Source organism: Aythya ferina, assembly GCF_964211825.1.
Source record: "Aythya ferina genome assembly, chromosome: 5".
Classification (NCBI taxonomy): Eukaryota; Metazoa; Chordata; class Aves; order Anseriformes; family Anatidae; genus Aythya; species Aythya ferina.
The window spans coordinates 32,326,496-32,344,606 of record NC_140301.1 but is presented as its reverse complement, the minus strand read 5'-3'; the positions used below and the strand labels follow the sequence as shown (position 1 = coordinate 32,344,606).

Sequence of the window (18,111 nt, the reverse complement as noted above, 5' to 3'; positions counted from 1 at the left end):
AATAAAAAAAAACCACTGACAATTTTTTTCCTAATTTTTTTTATTGTGTGAGTGGCTTGAGCATATTCATCTGAGGCAGCTGTAACCTAAGCAGTCAAATTCCACTTGAGCTGGGGTTGAATTTGGCCCATTGTCTCTCCTTCACACCCACAGTACAAATAAAAGCTGCAGCTTCTGAGGGCTAGGTGGGAGGGAGGGGGTGGGAAAGCCACTAGAGTGTGGTGGTGCATTGACAGCTGACATGCATTCCTTGAAAACCTGCGCTTCTCATCACTTCTGGGTAGAGCAGCATGACAAATCATTGGGAGACATGACACACTACGTTAGGAGTGGGACATTGTTACAAGTATAGGATCTTTACGGGAGGGATCTAGAGTGCTGTTGATCCTGGCGTGGGGAGCCAGCAATGCAATCCTGAAAATCTGACTGGAATCTCTAAAAACTTAAATTTTGGCAGAACTTACACTCAGAGGGATCACTTCAACTCCAACTGATGTTTACTTTCAATTGTTCTGTAAATAACTATGGGCCCTGCCTGTCTGGAGCAGAAACTGAGCAGAGTGGACTGAAGGACTTCTGCTGTCAGCTGAATCTGGTGAATAGACTATACAATAGTCATTTTTAATCTTTTCTACTTGAACAACAATATTGACATTGTTCTTTCTTCCAGAAAGAGGCTAGGGACACTTACAAGTGGTGTGCAAGAGCTGCTTTCATCCTCACTGTGTAGCAGGTAGCCCTGTGATAGAGCTAAGCTGCTGGTTAGCAGCGCGCAGTAGCAGTTTGGAATGGCTTGAGGCAAATAATACAGAATATGAAATCCCCTGCAGGGCCCTTTAAAGCTGCAGAAGGGATGTATTAAACTAGGGTTTAGTTAGTGCTGTCTGGGGAGTTGCAGTAAGCGCAACCAAGTCTTCTGTGATGCATGATTCTTAAGCATCCAAGGCTTTCTTTTCTTGCTTTCTCTTACTAGCACGGCATGTCTAAAAAAGCATTATTGCTGCATGGGACACTTGTATCAGACCAACAGGGATTTCAGCTTGAACTGCTTTCAAAACCAAGCTATGTTAAACAGGATCTTATTTCAGAATAAACATGCCCATATGGAGATTATGTTGTTATGTCACATCAAATTGCAGTATAGTTTAAAACTTTCACATGAAAATAAATCCCCAAAGGAAAGATCAGTTGCATCTGCGAGTTCACATATCCTCTTGGTGTGTTCAAGGCCTCACAGGGTTTCACCCTCACATGGTGACCAACACTGCTAGATAGAACCATATAAAAATCCTGGTGTAATTGATCAAATTTGGGGAAGGGTGACCAGGTCAAAATGTGATCTGGAGAGCAACCTTTTGCCTGTGTCTCTTTACCTGCAATTTCACTTCACGTCTTTCACTGCTGCAGAAACACAGTGTAAAATACAGTAAAAATAAGGTACTTGAAGCATCTAGTTCATCACGTTGATATTCCTGCTAGAGAAGACATACTTGTTTTGTAGGTGATTTTTTTCAGGTGTTCAGCAGCGACCTAAACTCTGTTTTAGTGAAATCAATGCCTCCCATTGGTTTTGATAATGCCTACGTAGGCCATTGATAAGCACTTCTGTAAATCCAGCCTAACTTCCAGCTGTACCTGATCTCAGCACAGAAAACGTCAGCACTAAACTGTTTTGCACAACTATTGCACACCATTACCAGCTCCACAGGGTACTGTGTCCTAGCACTAGCAGATGAGCCTGCCTTTGTTGTTCATAACTCACTCTAGGGTCCCTCAGCATGTAATGTGCACGCTAGCAGGCTGTGGTTCATACTTGCCCAAGTTTCATTGCCAAAGCATGAGACTCCTTCACTTTCCAATTGTATTATTTTCACCTTTCTGCCGTTGTGATGGAGCACTCAGCTGCGGTTTGGGAGCAGCTGTTGTGTTTCCCTGTCTGCCTGGAGCGCTACCCAGACAGCTGCACTGTGGGACAGCCAAGGTGGCCGGAGCTATGCCCAGCTTCGTTAAAAAGTAACAGGGTTGGGTAAGAGGGGAGGGAGCAGCAAAATCTATGACCTGGAATAGATTCTACAGCTTGCTGGCAGTGAGTGCTCCAAAGGAACTGAGTGAGCTCCAAGCCTGATTGGAGATGCGTTTACTATGGATCCGACACAGTGAGACTCACTTGCTGCCTTGGTGAAAGCTGTTAGTCGTGAGGGGATGCTGAAGGCCTCTGGGAAAGGAAGTATTGCTGACAGCAGCAAACTGCTTGTGCTCGTGTCTCATGGCAACTTAAACATGCGTAAGTGTAGGTTCGCCGTCTGGTCTCGGCATGACTCAGACGCCGAGAGGGTCAGGTGTGGCTCAGAACGGGCGTGTGATGTGCTTTTTTTTCCTTTTCTTCCAGGTAGCTTTCTTGTGGATGGTAGGACAGTATGTTTAACTATGTGTCTGTTCCTGGTTTTATGAGCATGTTTTTCCAGTGATTATTGTAGTGTTTGTTTTGTGGTTCCGCTTTTGAGCACTTAGCAAATTATGGAGGAACAATTCAGTGTGCTTGAAGCTAGGTGGTAGGTTTATGGCATGTCAGGATTTCAGATTTTGCCCAATTTAACGTTTCTTTCTTCTGCATTCCAGAAAAAGGCATGGAATACCATTAAAACCATGGTGAACTTACCAGTGATCAGCCCCTTCAAGAAACGCTACTCATGGGTACAGCTGGCTGGGCATACAGGTGAGATGAATATAATATCTTCACTGGGTTTGACTCTGGAATGTGGTATGGGATCATCTTTATTGACCAAGTAGCCGATATGTTAGCTCCCTAGCGGGAAGGATCACTGTATTTGCCTTTTTGTACCTCAGCAATGACAAGGACAGGGTTTCTAGTACCAACCCCAAACCTTCCATGTGAATGCAAGGCCTTGGGAAAAGAACAAATATGGTGACAACTGACTTGATGGCCACGTGTTTGCCTAGTGAGGCTTGTCATTATTCACTGTGTGCGTGCAAGGAGCAGCTCAGTCAGCTAAGTCTAATTTTGCGTCAGTGGAACTTAACAAGTGTGCTCCTCATGTAAGATTAGTTTCATTGTTAAGATTTAAAAAAAAAATCACACACACAAAAAAAAAAAACAAGAAACCAAAGAGAAATCATTAGGCTTGCTTCTCTCATGCTTCATTTAATTCCTATGTAGCCTTTGTTCCTAAAGTGCTGGTGCGGGGTTTATTAGTACACATGTGGGCAGGCACCTACGCTGCATCGTGCTTTAATGCAGTACCTGAACCACCTCTTTATATGCTAATGCACTAATATGGTGCATTGCAACGCCGTGCAGAGAGATTTATTTTGTCCTAGAAATGGAGTAGCTGCATGTGCACAGTGGTGTTGGTGGGACTGCCGTGTAGCACACAGTGCCAAGACAACCCAGCCCTACTGCAGTTTCCATCGGTGTGTGTGGGGTTAGCTCGGTCTCTGTAGAATGGTGTGGTGGGCACATAATCATAACCCTTCTGGGGGCTTGTATAGGGTGGAAGAGGAGAGCTGAGAAATTATCAGAATCTGATTAGGAGAGAGCACTCCGGTGTGCGTCAGTTAGTTTTCTGTGGTTGCATTTAGTCCACCATTTTTGCAGCTGTTCTCTGGTATGACAAGTTCTTTCTAAAGTAAAACCTGGGCCATCACCACCCTAGCCCTTGTGCTGAGGCAGTGCCAGTTCTAGGATTTGTTGACAAGGAACCAGTTTGCAGTGGCCGAAGGATCCTGCTGTGATAAAAGTGTGGTGCTAGCCTCAGGTTTAATGAGGCCCTACTTTGGGGCCTATTTTATGTCGTGTAGATTAAAGGGTACCTCTGAATGAAATGAGTACTTTCCTCAGATGTTATTGGCAGGCTGCAGGACAGGAGAGTGCCTTCCGCAGCTGGAGTGTGATTGCTGCCAATCTCGGCCTGTGCAGACTCTGTCCTTTGTACTGTATGTCATTCGGACCCAGGGCTGTAAAAACAATCGCGCTGCAGGCTCTACCTGCAGATTAGCAGGGCTCCCCAGAGCAGACGCAGTGCCTGAGGGTACACGCATGTGCAGTCACAGCGTGTGTGTAGAAAGGGCACTGCTTGGCTTCTGGCCTGTTGGAGGCTGTTTAATGATCGCTGACCGCACCGCTTTTGTACGTACACAGTCAGCACGTATATCATACGCAAGGATTAAGGACAAAGCCAACGCTGTCAGTGGTATGCAGCTTTAAAATACCCTGTCAGAGCATTAATGAAGTCTGGCCTGTGGCTTTTTCCTGTGCATTTTAATGAGTATAGCAATGTTTGATATCCTAACAAAGAGTTTAGCATGGAGAAGAATAAAAAAAATGGCCCGGAGCAGCTGCACTCCTTAAAGCTATAAATACTGATACGGGAACATAATCAAATGGACTTTCACACTTTCACAGCTAATGGCTGTGTTTGTCCGCAGTGTTTTATTTTTCGAGAAGCATGTTATCTTTTTTGTTCAGGGAAAACCTTTATCTGGTGTCGTGCTGCTGAGGTAGATGAGGCAGGAGTAGTGGGGGAAGGCGTTTTTCCCTTTTGCAAGTCAGGCTTTTCAGCATGTGTTTGATTTTCTTTTTAGGAAGTTTCAAGGCAGCTGATAGCGGGAAGATTCTCAAACGCTTCTCAGAGAATGAAAAGGAGTGTTTTGAGCGGCTGATGAAAGACCCGCTACGCTCCTGCGTCCCTTGCTTCCATGGGGTGGTGGAGAGAGATGGAGAGAGCTACATTCAGTTGGATGACCTACTTACTGATTTTGAAGGGCCGTGTGTGATGGACTGTAAGATGGGGATCAGGTGAGACATGAAAGAGAATTTGCTTTCTAACCTGAATGCATTTGAAGGAAGTAAAAGGAGGGGTCATGTGTTAGTGTTTTGTCTGGAGGAGCTTAGTAACTGTTTTAGAGCATTGAAATTCAGTCCAGACAACCTGCTGTTGGTTTGACAATTGGCTTGGACAACCTGAGGAGAGTCATGTCCTACTGGTGCCTGATTGTACCTGGATTCTGGCAACCGAGTGACCTATAGGCTCAAAAATGACCCACATCAAGATATTTTCAAAAGGGATTTTGGATGAGGTTTCTCTAAAATGGCCTGAAAATACATGGGGAAAAACGACATGATTTGCTCACTGCCAGTTCATTTAATCTTTGTGTATGCAGTGACTCAAAAAATGCCACCAAGAGTAATTCCTGTCTGCAAATGTGAATGACTGAATACCAGTGAGAGAGCTTTTTTCCAAAGCTTGAGTGAGTCTTCAGTCATGCTGATCTTCTTGGTAGAGAAGTGTTATCATTTGCCCAGTACTGACTGTGTTGTTCCCTGCTCTCACATCTGCATGATGCTATCATCTTGTTCTCCAGATTCTCACTTTCCTTAGCTTCTCTTTTTTCCTTATGCATGATTGAGAAGAAAAACTCAAAAATGTTATCTAAGCATGACAAATAGAGAAGGAATCTGCTGAGAGCCTGAAGTAGCAGTACAGAGAGGTAGAAATTGTCATGTGGTAATCTTTTGGGTGCCAAGTCAAATGCTCAGTTACTGAGATAAATGAAATACTCAACTTACAGGAGTGCAAATAAACCTTTTCAGACAGATGTAGATCCTTAAGTGAGCTGTCTACTAAATCAGAGCAGAAATGTGTAGTGCTGGTATACCCAGAAGAAAGAGGAGAAAGGTTTGTCAGTAGTACATTATTGTATTCAAAGTAGTTGACACTCAGATAATGGGTGACAGCAACTCTTAAACAACCCTGTTTATTTTACATCGTGGTGAAGAAAGCACGCTCCAGGCACTTCATAAAGTGCAAGCTTTGTGAAGAGAGGCAAGCTTTAGGAGTCCAGTAAACGCTGAGAACATGGATAGTGCCTTTGTAGTGGCTGCCAGGTTAAAGGGTTTCATTAAAGAGTTTCCTTTCCTTCCTTAGTTGCTTCTTTGTGTTTGGAGCTACAGTTCCTCAGATAGATAATCTGCTTTATTCTTTCCCTTTTACTAAATGAGGAGCGATTCTGTCTGTCTGATACATTTTGCAAATCTTAATTGCTTTCCGAGGCCTGATGAAAAAATAGCACATAACTGAAGTTTTTCTCAAGGAGAGAGAAGACAGTAAGACTTCAGCAGGCCTCTTAGCTTTTGATTTCATTGCAAGTCATTTCTCTTAACTGTCCTCTGAAAATACAGTTGTATGTCATGGCAGAATAGGTTTCAGCTTTCTCCCATTCTGTAAGCAGGACATCACAATAGCAAGTAACAGTAAGTAAAGGTATAGTTAGAACAGAAGTGAGTGACAAATCTGGATGCCCTCTACGGTTTCCCTAAAGAAGCCTGTGCAGTCGTGAGTCCATGCTTTTTAGTTTCCTTATAGGAAAAACTGGGATAATGATAATACTTCTCTGGCTGACCTCTCCTGAGGCCTGAAGCTATAAAAAGAAAGGTTTGAAAGTCATTGCAGCTTTGTTGGGATGTGATGTTTTTGCAGGACATACCTGGAAGAGGAGCTGACTAAAGCCCGTGAGAAACCAAAGCTGCGTAAGGACATGTACAAGAAAATGATTGAAGTGGATCCTCTTGCTCCCACAGCTGAGGAGAATGCCCAGCATGCTGTCACCAAACCCCGATACATGCAGTGGAGGGAAACAATCAGCTCTAGTGCCAACCTGGGCTTCAGAATCGAAGGGATTAAGGTAATAATTATCCTTTTGCCTGTTCTTGGTGACTGAACTTTGATATGTTGATTAATTAAAACACAAGTGTGCATCAGTAGCTGGGTTTTCCTAAGGATTACATAAAAATGCATTAATTGAATCCACAGAGTTCAATGTTTTGTGGCTTTAAAGCATCAGTTGTAATTGTAACAGAGTAGTGTCAAGGACGTTGAGCATCAAATGTGTATCAGCCATGCTTGGCTCAACCACAGAGAAGTTGCAGGAAGAAGCCATGCAGGTACACAGTGTATATACAAGGACAATCAAACTTGTAAGGAAGAATTCAGAACTGATTAAGTAACTGCCTCTCCTCATGTAATATTTTTTTTAGTCTAGAAATATGCGTATTTATTCCAAGTGAATCACAGTAAGGAGGCTTTGTTCCAGTTATGCTTATTTGCAAGGCATGTTAAAACATTAGCTAGATATTCTTAGGATAGAGGAAACCCCTTTAACTTTTAAGTACATGACATTGTCCAGTATTGATGGACTGAAATAAAGCCAGAAGAAAAAAACAGAGATAAAATTTATCCATCAACAAAATCCTTCTGCTGTTCTTAATGGATGAGTTTGTGCCCCTAGACCATTCCTAGGATACTGCCTTACAGACACAGAAGAGCCTTTGCCATGTTCTTTCCTACCCATTAATTCTTTATATTTGTCGTGCCCCGTGGCAATAGCAGGTACCTATCCAGAAGCCCTTAGGACCTACACTTAGAATATCAGCAACCTCACAAAGTTACTTGGATGTAACAGAAGTGCCTTCTGCTTGCATGGGTCTGTCACAGCTAGCCTGTGCTTGGGTTCTGATAGCGGGATTCCTGTAGCAGCACGGGGCGGGGTGAGGGCTGCCCAAACCCGCCTCAGCCCTGGATGAATGCTTGCTAGCTGAGGCCCATGGCAATGGCTGTGAAGATGTTAGTGTGGGTTACCCTGTGTGATTTCAGGGTGGTTATCAGAGCACAGCTGTGCCCACTGTCAGCATATATGTTTAACTTAGCTGTGTTTGGATGCAGTAAGTGATATTTGAATTAGTTTTGCTTCTGTTTCATTGTTCAAGCACATAGGAAAAAGAGAGTTAAAAGAAGGTGAGGCTCATGAGCAGAGCAGAGGCTCTTTAACCACCCCTTTCTTCTCTGCTTCCCTGTGTTGTCTTTTCCCTTCCCCATTCACAGATTCTCCTGCTGTGATACAGGAACTAGTGCTTCCAGCTCATGCTGTGCTGGCCCCCTGTACACTGTGCCACCCACTCCTGACTGTTAGACACAGGCATTCTCATGCGGGAACTGTCTGGGTGGAGATGATCTGGCTCTAGTTCAGCCAACACTCTTTGTGTCTTACCCTTTAGCCATCTCATGATGTATCATGGTACCTATTTTAATCCTGTACCACTTCAGCCCTTCGATGCACTCTGTGATGAAATCCGAAACCCAGATGATCTCAGGACCTTTTGCATATGTTCAGAAGATCTTTGATCAGTGTAGACGTATTTATGTTGAGTTCTGAAGAGTGACTGAGCTAAGGGAGTATAAGGGAGCTCCAGTAAAACCTCCTGTCTTGTTCTTTGTGATTTGGCTGTCTGTCAGAGGTGGGGAGGAGCACTTGGCACACAGACTGCATGGTATTTCCCTCTGTTGAGACAGTGCTGGAACTGTGTAAAACAGGGCACAAATACTTAATCCTGTTTTAAGCACAAGAAATACTTTGGAGTACTCCAGTGCATTAACTTTTCGTCTGTCTTTCTGTGCTGTCATGAGGGATGTAGGCATCATTCTCCTATTTTTGTATGTGGAGAAGTGGTAACAGTTGTTGTTCAAGCAACACAGCTAGTCAGTACTCCCAGCACTGTTTCACGGGAGCTGAACTGTACATCCCGTTCTGTATATTTGCAGAGCAGCAAAGCTCTGCTGTGGACGTCCCCATTTTGAAAGGAAAGCCTTTAAGGATCTGTAATGCCAGTGACTGGTTCATGGGAAAAAGGGCTGTTCTCCCTGAGTACACTGATAATTCCTGGAGTTAGGTCAGCAGATACGTTGAGTGGTTGTTCAAGAATATTCCTGCCCTGTGGCTGCTGGGGTAAGAAGCAGAAGCAAAGAAGGTAAAAGTACAGAAGCTTCCATGAAGTGGCTCCCTGTAAATGAGATTCAGAATGCAGGTTTCCTCTTAAAGGGACTACCTGAAGGCTTGGTCTCACAAGCACTGTCTCTACAACAGTAAACTAATAATTTTGAGGAGCAGAGATGCGTGGGGCTGAGAATCAGGAGTTCTTGCCTCCCATTCTGTCAGTGAATCTCTGTGCAGTTTTGGAAATTACTTCTCCCTTTGGTATCACTCCTTTAGATGTCAGCCAGGATAGCCCTTTTCCCAGAAGGACATCAGATTTGATTCATTAATCTTTGTGAAATCCATTTAGGTCACAACTTTAACAAAGAGCCCTTTAAGGGAAGTCTGCAGAGTAATCTGAGCAATACCGCACAGGCTAAGATAGGCAGCGATATCCTGCGGAGCAGCCAGACCTGCTGTCCTGCCAGCCTTGTCACTGCCACATCTGGTGTGAAGAGCTGCAGGCAGCCCCCAGCTGGGCTGTGCAGCAGCGTGCTCCGCCGTGCAGGGATGTACCTGTGGGAGCTGACAAAGGCAAGGCTTCAGGGAGCAAGTTGGGCAAGCACCTCCTGGGGGTCACGTACACCCCGAGCTGTTGCAAAGGCCTCATACAGAATATGAGGGATGGTGCAGTTCCAAGCCAGGGTTTATGTTTACAGCAAGAAAAGACAGGCAGAGATTATGTTTCCTGCCAACCACTCAAAGCAACAGAAAAAGTATTTCTAAACAACAAGGAAGGAAGCAACTAGTATATCCATTTAAAAAAAACAACACACACACACAATACAGGAATAGAAGGGAAACCACAGCAGCTCTTCCAGACTTTGCTCTAGGATTTAGGGCATGCAGAGAGATTATTTTTAAAATAACCTTACTCTTGAGAAGAGATACGAGACATCAGACTAACCTCCAAATTTCTATGTTCTGTTGAGTATTACCGTACATCAGATCAGATGGCTCCTAACTGGTACTGCCTACCTGCTGAACTTCTCTTGCATAACTTACACATCTCATCAGGCTGTCATGCCACACTTGTATCTGGCCCACAGCCTTGGAATAAAATTCTGTTTATTCTCCTGCTAAAATGTCTGGTAGGTGGGAGGCTGTTCTGCATGGCTTTGCCATTCAGACAGTTCATTCTTTGCATGATAAATCTGGAAATTTAGTACTATTGGATTTTTTTTTAATATATGTACTAGAGGTCCCAGTTCTGCTGTGGAATAAATAATATTTCACCTGCTGAGACCAGAGCTGAATTTAACTAGTTTTGGTGCAGCAACTCTTAACATGTAGAAGGGAGCGTATTTTGATGACCTATTAATTTACTCCTATAATGGAATTATGGAAACTATGAGGGATTATGAGTGATTATGGAATTATTGTGGATTGCATTGGACTGATACAACAGAGAATAATATAATTTGATAATTTTGCAGACTTTTGGTGGGTAGGGGCTACCAGCTGCAATAATTACAGTATTTTACATGCATGTCCTAAAGCTTGTATTAGTGTCTTTCGACACAAGGCATGTTCTTGGAGAAGTGCATACTCACACAGTCTGTGTTGACAGATGTCTCAGACTCACGTGCTGCTCTTAGGTACATGTAGCCTCACAAGCACAAACTGGCCACTGCCAGCACACACACAGACTTGGTTCTTTTTTCAGTAGCAGGATGCTTCTGTATTGAGCTGTACTGTTAGCATAAAAATACTCTGAATTTCTCCAGGACCTAGCCAGGTACAGGCATGCTCACACACAGTTCTTTGCCAAAATTCACACACCTGCCTCATCGCTTCTAGCATTTGTATCACTGCTTCCATTGCAAATCTTGAGTTGTTCTTGTCTAGAGCCTGCTTTCGATTTTTGTGACTTCTAGGTCATATTAATGTGCAAAGGAACCGAGTCTTAACCACAGTTCTTTGGTTTCTACACTGAAAAACAAAAACAACAAAACCCAACTAAATAGACGAGGAAAAAAAATAAGTAAAACTGGGTTTGAAAATGTCCCCATGCACCTCCCAGCCGGGGTTTGGCTACACCAAGCTAGATAGCTAGCTGAGCAGACAACTAAAGAGGTCACTGTGGTTTGCCCCATTGAACTTTGCACTGCTACTGCTACTACTGAGATGTGAGGAAAACCCTCCTGCAGGCTGGTAGTATCATGAGTTGTTTGGTTCTGTCTTTTTTTTTTTTTTTTTTTTAAACTGCACTCAACAGGAAATGAAGTGCCATTTAATGTTGTCCAATCAGCTTTTGTATCTTTTCTCTTCCACCTGCTTTATTTTCTCTCTTCCTGTTTGACTACTTACTTTCATCTGGTTAGTGAGAGCTTTGCTGCTGATGGTTCAAGAGGATTGACTGACGAGAGGAGTGATATGTGTAGTAAAAACTGTCTCTGTGTTTTTGTGCAGAAGGCAGATGGAACATGTAACACAAACTTCAAAACTACAAAGACACAGGAGCAAGTTCTCCAAGTTTTTGTGGAATTCATCGAGGGCAACACAACTATTCTGGTGAGTCTGAACTCTTCAGGTTGACTAATCTTTGATCAATTCAACTTGCGTGATGGCCATACTTCCATTGATATGAGCAAAATGGATTAAACTACCAAAGAGGAAAGTGATTGGACTTTTAGTCCCTCTCAGCGGATAGACTGGGCATGGAGATGTGGTTGGCTGAGGCCCATCCTGGCAGCTCTTGCCATGCCAACCTCGGGTTCCTCATGCTACCAAACAGTCAGAAAAGCTAGCGTGTGGCTTGCCACCAGTCTCCACCCTGAGTGTGAAATACATCAGAAGGACAATGCTGTCCAAGCAAGTACTGGGGCGTTAGAAGAGCTCGTGACTTGGGAATTCAGTTTAGAAGAGATAAAAACAGAGCATGGGGACAGGAAGTGAGACTGGTGGCTGGCAGTGCTCCAATGTGTGAGGCTTGCCTCAAAGAGCAATTTGTGTATTCAGGAGTTCATGGTTTTTCAAGGGAAGCACAGCAGGCGTGTTATAGATGGCATAACGTGTCTCCTGTCTTCAGAACTTCAAGGGTTGTCACAGTGTTTTGCTGTGATGTAGATGTCATTAAGAGGGAAGACTCAGGAGCAGCAGGCTTGGTAATGCAGGGCACCATTAATAATGCATGCTAGAGCTTTATGCATTGAGTATTCCCCCATATTCCCTCCCCACCCCCCCAATATGTTTGGAGCTCCTTCTCTCTCACTATGGTAGGTTGAAAGATTTTTCATTGCTTGAAACTTCTCTTTTTTTTTTTTTTTTTTTTTTAAAAAAAGTCTGCTCTGCATCCAGGTGATGTATCCATGCATCCAAAGCAAGACAGATAAGTACATTTGGTGTAATTGATGCAGCAGAGGAACTCTATTCTGGTCTTTCACTATGGAAGCCTATTGAAGTGTATTTTCAGATCGACTTTCAAATGGTGGCTCTGTTTTAAAGGACTTCTAGCCTAAAATTAGTGTGATCTCTTCATTATATTGATTCTCATGAGCAGGGTATCCTCATTCATTCTCTCCCTAACTGTTTATATATTTTTCTCTCCTCTTCCTCCAGAAAAAATACCTCAAGCGTCTGCAGGAAATTCATATCATTCTTGAATCCTCGGACTTCTTCAAGCGACATGAGGTGCGCAGTGAGTGTAATGCTCCGTTAAGGTGCATTGCTGCTTCATTTTACCATTCAGATGTACTTCAGAATAGCCCCTGCATTACTAGGAAGGAGTTTGTAGTAGAAGAAAACTAATCTGTGTTAACAGTACAGGTACCTCAAAGCCTCCATCACAACGATACAGAAGACTAAACCCGTTGAGGAATAATAAATCCTCCAACTTTATAACATCCCAGCACTTAGAGCTCTGTGCCACAGTTGGGAATGGTTTATTAGTGCCAGTTTCCTGTGGTTTCTCTAATTTCAGTATGTTCCAGTGGGAATGCTGTATTTTACCTTGCTGATTTCCACTTGTCACTGGAGGCAATTTTATTAATCATAGGTCATGGTCTTTCTTTGAAAGTAGTTACTGGCTTTTGCTGAATCGCTCAAATTGAGATCTGCTGCCAAGTGAGCTGGCAAACTGCTTTTCTCCCCTCTGTCTACTGGCTCCTTTTTGCCACCAAGGTGCCTGTTTATGTTACTGATCAATTTTGTTATGCAAATGGGGCATGCAAATTGTCAATGTACAAGCAGTGCAGCCCCAAAGTCTGATGGGTCCCAGGTGAGAAGGTCACCTGAGGAGGTTGTCTTCTTGGAGGCGTAAGTGTCAGGGGGGACATAAAGATGTGTTTTTAACCACATCATCTCAATCTGCCTTCCAGGTCGTTGGAAGCTCACTACTTTTTGTACACGATGGCAGTGGGAATGCGAATGTGTGGCTGATTGATTTTGGGAAGACCACCCTTCTCCCTGATGGGCAGACACTGGATCACAGGATCCCCTGGCAAGAAGGCAATAGGGAGGATGGGTACCTGTTGGGATTGGACAATTTGATTCGCATCTTGGAGAGCATCACTGAAAGATGAGTTGAGAGTGGCACAAAACTTACAGGGCTGCTTTGTAACTTTCTGCTCTACTGGAATCACTTGGAAGGAAACCTCTTTAACTCCCTCCAAACTCCTGAGATCATCACAGTGCAGAGGGAACTGCTTCCAGAGCCCAGCAGTTAGTTATCAAAATGACGTTTGCATCAGCCCTCTGTGAACCTAAGTAACTAACTCCAGATTGGTCTGTATCGCACCAGCCTGACTTCTGGCTGGTCTTCAGAGAATCAAGGTCTCCATACTCAGGAATCACACCAGCATGAGTCAAGAGGTCTGTATGGTAAACCAGAATGATTCTGATTTCTGGCAAACAGGTGGGACTCCAGATTACCTCTTAGTAAACAAGAGCAAGTGACTGGGGATTCAGGGTAGGAATAACATTTTTTCAGGGAACTGCGTAGTATTGAAACCAGCAGGAGTGTTTTTTCCCCTAATTCCAAGTCTCCTTGCTCTTGTGTATACTATAGGTTGGACCAACAACAGCTGCTGCATTGTGTTATAGGTGTGCACAAGGTAGAGATTGGTGATAATCAGAAGAAACCTGGAGCAAAGGGAGACAACAGTTTGTAGTGGCTGGATGTGGTAACTGCTGTCGATCAGTCCTCTCCCCACCCTAGCCTCAATTCACTTCTGTCCAAGAACAGCCTTGCTTTTTATGTAGCCTCTCAGGAGATTACAGATACTCTAGGGAGAGAATAGCAGACTGTTGTCTCCAAAAACATTTGACTTTCAGACTGGGTGGGCTGCTGGAAAAGTGCCTAGCTTGGCAAGTTTGGCCTCTTGTGGCTGAACTGCAGTTCTGAAAATCAGTAATAACACTCTGGCACACAGACTGGGGAACCAAGGTTTTTTTTCAAGGCTGTTTATTTTTAAGGTAAAACCCTTACACATGCACACACCTGCACGCACTAGTAGCCAGCAACCACTGTGATCCCTTCAGATCATAGTTTGACTGTCTTCTAATGCACATGAAAGAGGTGACTTCTTGGCCATGTTCCTGTTCCCAAGTATGATGCTGTCACGTAAGTGCACAGACTGGAGCAGTGATCAGGAAGGTAATGTTTCTGCATTCACAGCATTACACTAATGACAATTCCCAGGCATCCTTTCTCCAAGGTATCAGCTGTTAACTCAGGGCAGTTTGGGAGGAGGAATGTCAATGCATCACATCCCCTAATCCCTGTCTGGAATCACAGGGCCACTTGTGCTTAGTTTTTTTTCACTGTGGCCCAGGCACAACCTCAGTGTTTAGATTAAAATCCAGAAATACTGAAATGATGCATTTTCTTTTAATGGCTTCACCTACCATTGCTGTTGGTTGCCTCTAGCCACTTGAACAGTTTTTTAAATACTAGCAGTATAAATACTATCAGTATTCACCTGTTCACTCACATTCCAGGTTTTAGTATAAGTAATATGAATAAATAATATGATAATGCAGTTTCCAAAATGAGGACAAGACTTATATTAGTATTTGATTAATTCCCTGTTAACATCTTAAGCTGGTAATGCATATTGATCAGAAATTGCTCTCTCTTGCCAGTGTCCTGTCCTCGGATGCGATTCCAAGAACTTTAGGATATATGAAGGTAACTCCATGCTTTGGGAAACTGCTTTCAAGTAATTCATGACTGTGAGCATAAAAAAGAAAACACACCTGTACAGTCCAGCTCTGGAATGAAATGCAGCTATAACATTTATAATTAAAATTGAAGGGCCTAAAAGAATTTCTAAAAAAAATTAAAAAAACAACACAAAAGAGTTACTTTAGATAGCACACTACTGTAGTAAGCGATCAGCTCTAATACCTTTTTCATCACCTCTAAACAAAACGGCAGTATTAAAACTCGATCTTGATTGTGGCCTGAAAGTTAGAGGGCATAAAGTGGGTATACTGTAGGAAATAGTGAGGCATGGAGACATTGCATCCTTAAACAGAAATTGTTTGAAACAGATAATTTTGGCAGTTCACTGCAAATACAAGTTTCTTCTGTGGCCTCCCAGAGTCCATCTTGGGTTTATTTTCATGATAGTATGCTAATGAATTTTCCACTTTTTCAGGTTTTTTATTAGCTGTTTCAAAGAGTTAATGCATTTTTTTTTTTAAAGTTGTGGTGAGCCTTCGATAGCAAGCACGCATATTAGCATTCCAGATGCCTCCTAACTTTGAAATTGCTATGAGATGACAAATCAATCTGTGATGACTTTCATACGCTTAATTAAAAAACAAAACAAAACAACAAACTTCCTCCTTTCCTGCAGTCAATAGGTAAACAAACCATCAGTTAGCAATACTTAAAGGGAAAAGGAGGTAAATGGGTCTTACAGGAGAGGACTTTAATAACAAGACCTTGTGTATAAGACTGCAATTTCAGAGAGGGAAAAAAAAAACTAGAGAAGTTAGACATGAGACTGTTAAGGTGATACAATTCATTAGTGGTCTGCCTAATTACCCTTTAGAGATGAATTCTTTCTTTTTTTGTTATCACATGTGTGAACCTTTTGTACCAGTACAACGTATTTTTGGGGGTGGGGTGTGGGAGGAGGATGTAGAACGTAAAAGTTGATGCTCAAATGCTACTTGGGTCTTTGAGACAAACTTTTAGAATTAATGTGCAGTTTTAAAAGAGAAGTAGAAGCAGTATGGTACCAGTAGCTCCAAAAAAACTGACTGCTGCTAGCACCTCAAAGGATGGTTTGCAGTATATAGTCTTGGGGGAAAACATGGCAAGTGCTTTATTGCTGTGCAGTAGTTGGAGAGGTCAGGAAAATAGAAAACCTCTGCTATAGCAGTCCCTGCTCTGGAAACCCATTCTAGATGCTAAATAGTTTTAGCAAGTTTGTTTTGAAAGGGCCCTTTGGCTTGTCAAAGGGTTAGAAAGGAAGAAACCACAATCTAACATTCTGCTGCTGTTACAGGAAAAGCAAAAAGGAGGAAGCTTTTCATTAGCAAATGCCAAGTGTAGGACTGCAAATGAGGACTGGAGCTCTCAGGGGCTGGAGGCTAGGTGCCTACGAGCAAATTATCGCAGGGTAAGTTAGATACCTTGATTCACAGCAGAAGTCCCAGTGTGTACACGCATGTGCTACTGTGAGGAAGCAGCATAGCTTTCTTTTACTATGGGGTAAGTTGCCTTGAACAAGATTGTATTTATGGGAGGGTCAACATGGTGCCTTTGCACAGGCATTTACTGTATAAGAGCTGATGCATGACAACCAAGGCACTTGCTCACATACAAGTCTAGAACACAGTTCTTTAATGCTTCTGCTGAGGTGTTGCCTCACTCTGGAGACACTGAAATCACATGCGTTTCCACAGCATGGTAAGATATGCTGGTCCATAGGCACCTTGGTGCTGAGCAGCTAACCTCTGAGTTAGGCACCAAGGTCATTAAACTCAGTAGTTAGATGCTCAGTACTTCAGATGTTCAGTACTGTAGCTGCTGCATGCCTGTGTGAATCTAGCACTAGGACTTCTCTGCCCCAGCTTCGACAATGACTTGCTTTTTGGCCTTGGATAACTATCCTAGGTCTCAGTTTTGTTCCCATTTTACAGATGGGAATAGTATGTACTTACCTCACAGGAATGGTGTGAGGCTGTATTTCATTATTGCTTGCAAGATGCTGTGAGATTCTTTGGAGGAAGGTGCAGTATAGAAATAAACAAACAAATACATCAGATAAGTTTTTAAATGATAGGTGTTAAGTAAGGTTCCCCCAGATATAAATTTGGATTAAATTTAACCAAAGTGATACAAGATAAATCCCTCTTTATTTAATACATGTGGAATATTCACTTACCATCTGATCCAGTTCCTGTGATAGGGAAAGATTTTGATGGGAGTTGGACCAAACCCTTAAGTATCTCAGAGGGCTCTTGCTATTTTTTATTTTTTTGTATTGCTGTTGTTATTATTTGTTATGGTACTGAGATCAAATGGCCTGTATCATCCACAGTGCATCTGTTCTGAACACTACAATGCAATGCTGACCATGGTCACTTTTGACATTGACTGTATTGACTGTTTGTTACTCTGAAGTGTGTATGCTAATAAATAAATGAGACTGAAGGAAAAAAAGGGCAAAGACTGCTTCTAGTCTTTAGCATCTAATATTTCCTAAAACAAAACCGGTTCTAAGACCTTTAGAAGCTAACGTTGGAACTTGGTTCCCAATGCCATTTGGAACATGTGCTTCAGAGCCCTGTCCACACTCCGTTTGACAGCTTCCATGGAGGTAAGTTCTGTCTCAAGAATCCCATTCCTCCAGTATATTTAAAAATAATGCGGCAAAAAGCACTTTGCACACTCAGGGCATTTGTTTCCACAGGGTAGTCTTGTGTGGCAGCAAGGAGCAAGCAGTGCTCTGTTCCTGGAGTCAGTCCTCCTGGACTGGCAACATTTCTCAGCAAGACTGGGTTCTCTCACCTGTGTGCAAAGTGTATTTAACGTAGAGGGAAACAAGTAGTCACCACTAGTCTCTCTTTATTTTGTGTTGCAAATATAAAGTGTACATTTGTCCAACTTTAAGTTGCATAGAAGCAGGCTTGTCATCTACCTGTGTACAGTAGTCACCCAAAAAGGTAAGTTGTCAAGAAGTACGGCATTGTTCAGAGGTAATAACAAATCAAAACCAGTTCATTTCAGTGAAAATGTCATGTGATGAGACTGACATGTTAGTGATACCATGCCTAAGGTGTCTGCATCGGATTGGAAATTGTAGGCAGCCAGGACCCCGCGTCTTC

General features: G+C 42.9%; 1 protein-coding gene across 1 annotated transcript in view; it reads left to right on the top strand.

Moving 5' to 3' along the window:
- ITPKA (inositol-trisphosphate 3-kinase A) overlaps positions 1 to 17,446 on the top strand; it is a 39,185-nt gene extending 21,739 nt beyond the window's left edge. The window contains exons 2-7 of the mRNA XM_084520533.1: positions 2,620 to 2,716; positions 4,603 to 4,816; positions 6,498 to 6,702; positions 11,239 to 11,340; positions 12,388 to 12,459; positions 13,146 to 17,446. Coding sequence (XP_084376659.1) covers positions 2,620 to 2,716; positions 4,603 to 4,816; positions 6,498 to 6,702; positions 11,239 to 11,340; positions 12,388 to 12,459; positions 13,146 to 13,349 — 894 coding nt within the window. The 3' untranslated portion in view covers positions 13,350 to 17,446. The remainder of the gene's footprint in view (positions 1 to 2,619; positions 2,717 to 4,602; positions 4,817 to 6,497; positions 6,703 to 11,238; positions 11,341 to 12,387; positions 12,460 to 13,145) is intronic.
- The last annotated feature ends 665 nt before the right edge of the window (positions 17,447 to 18,111 follow it).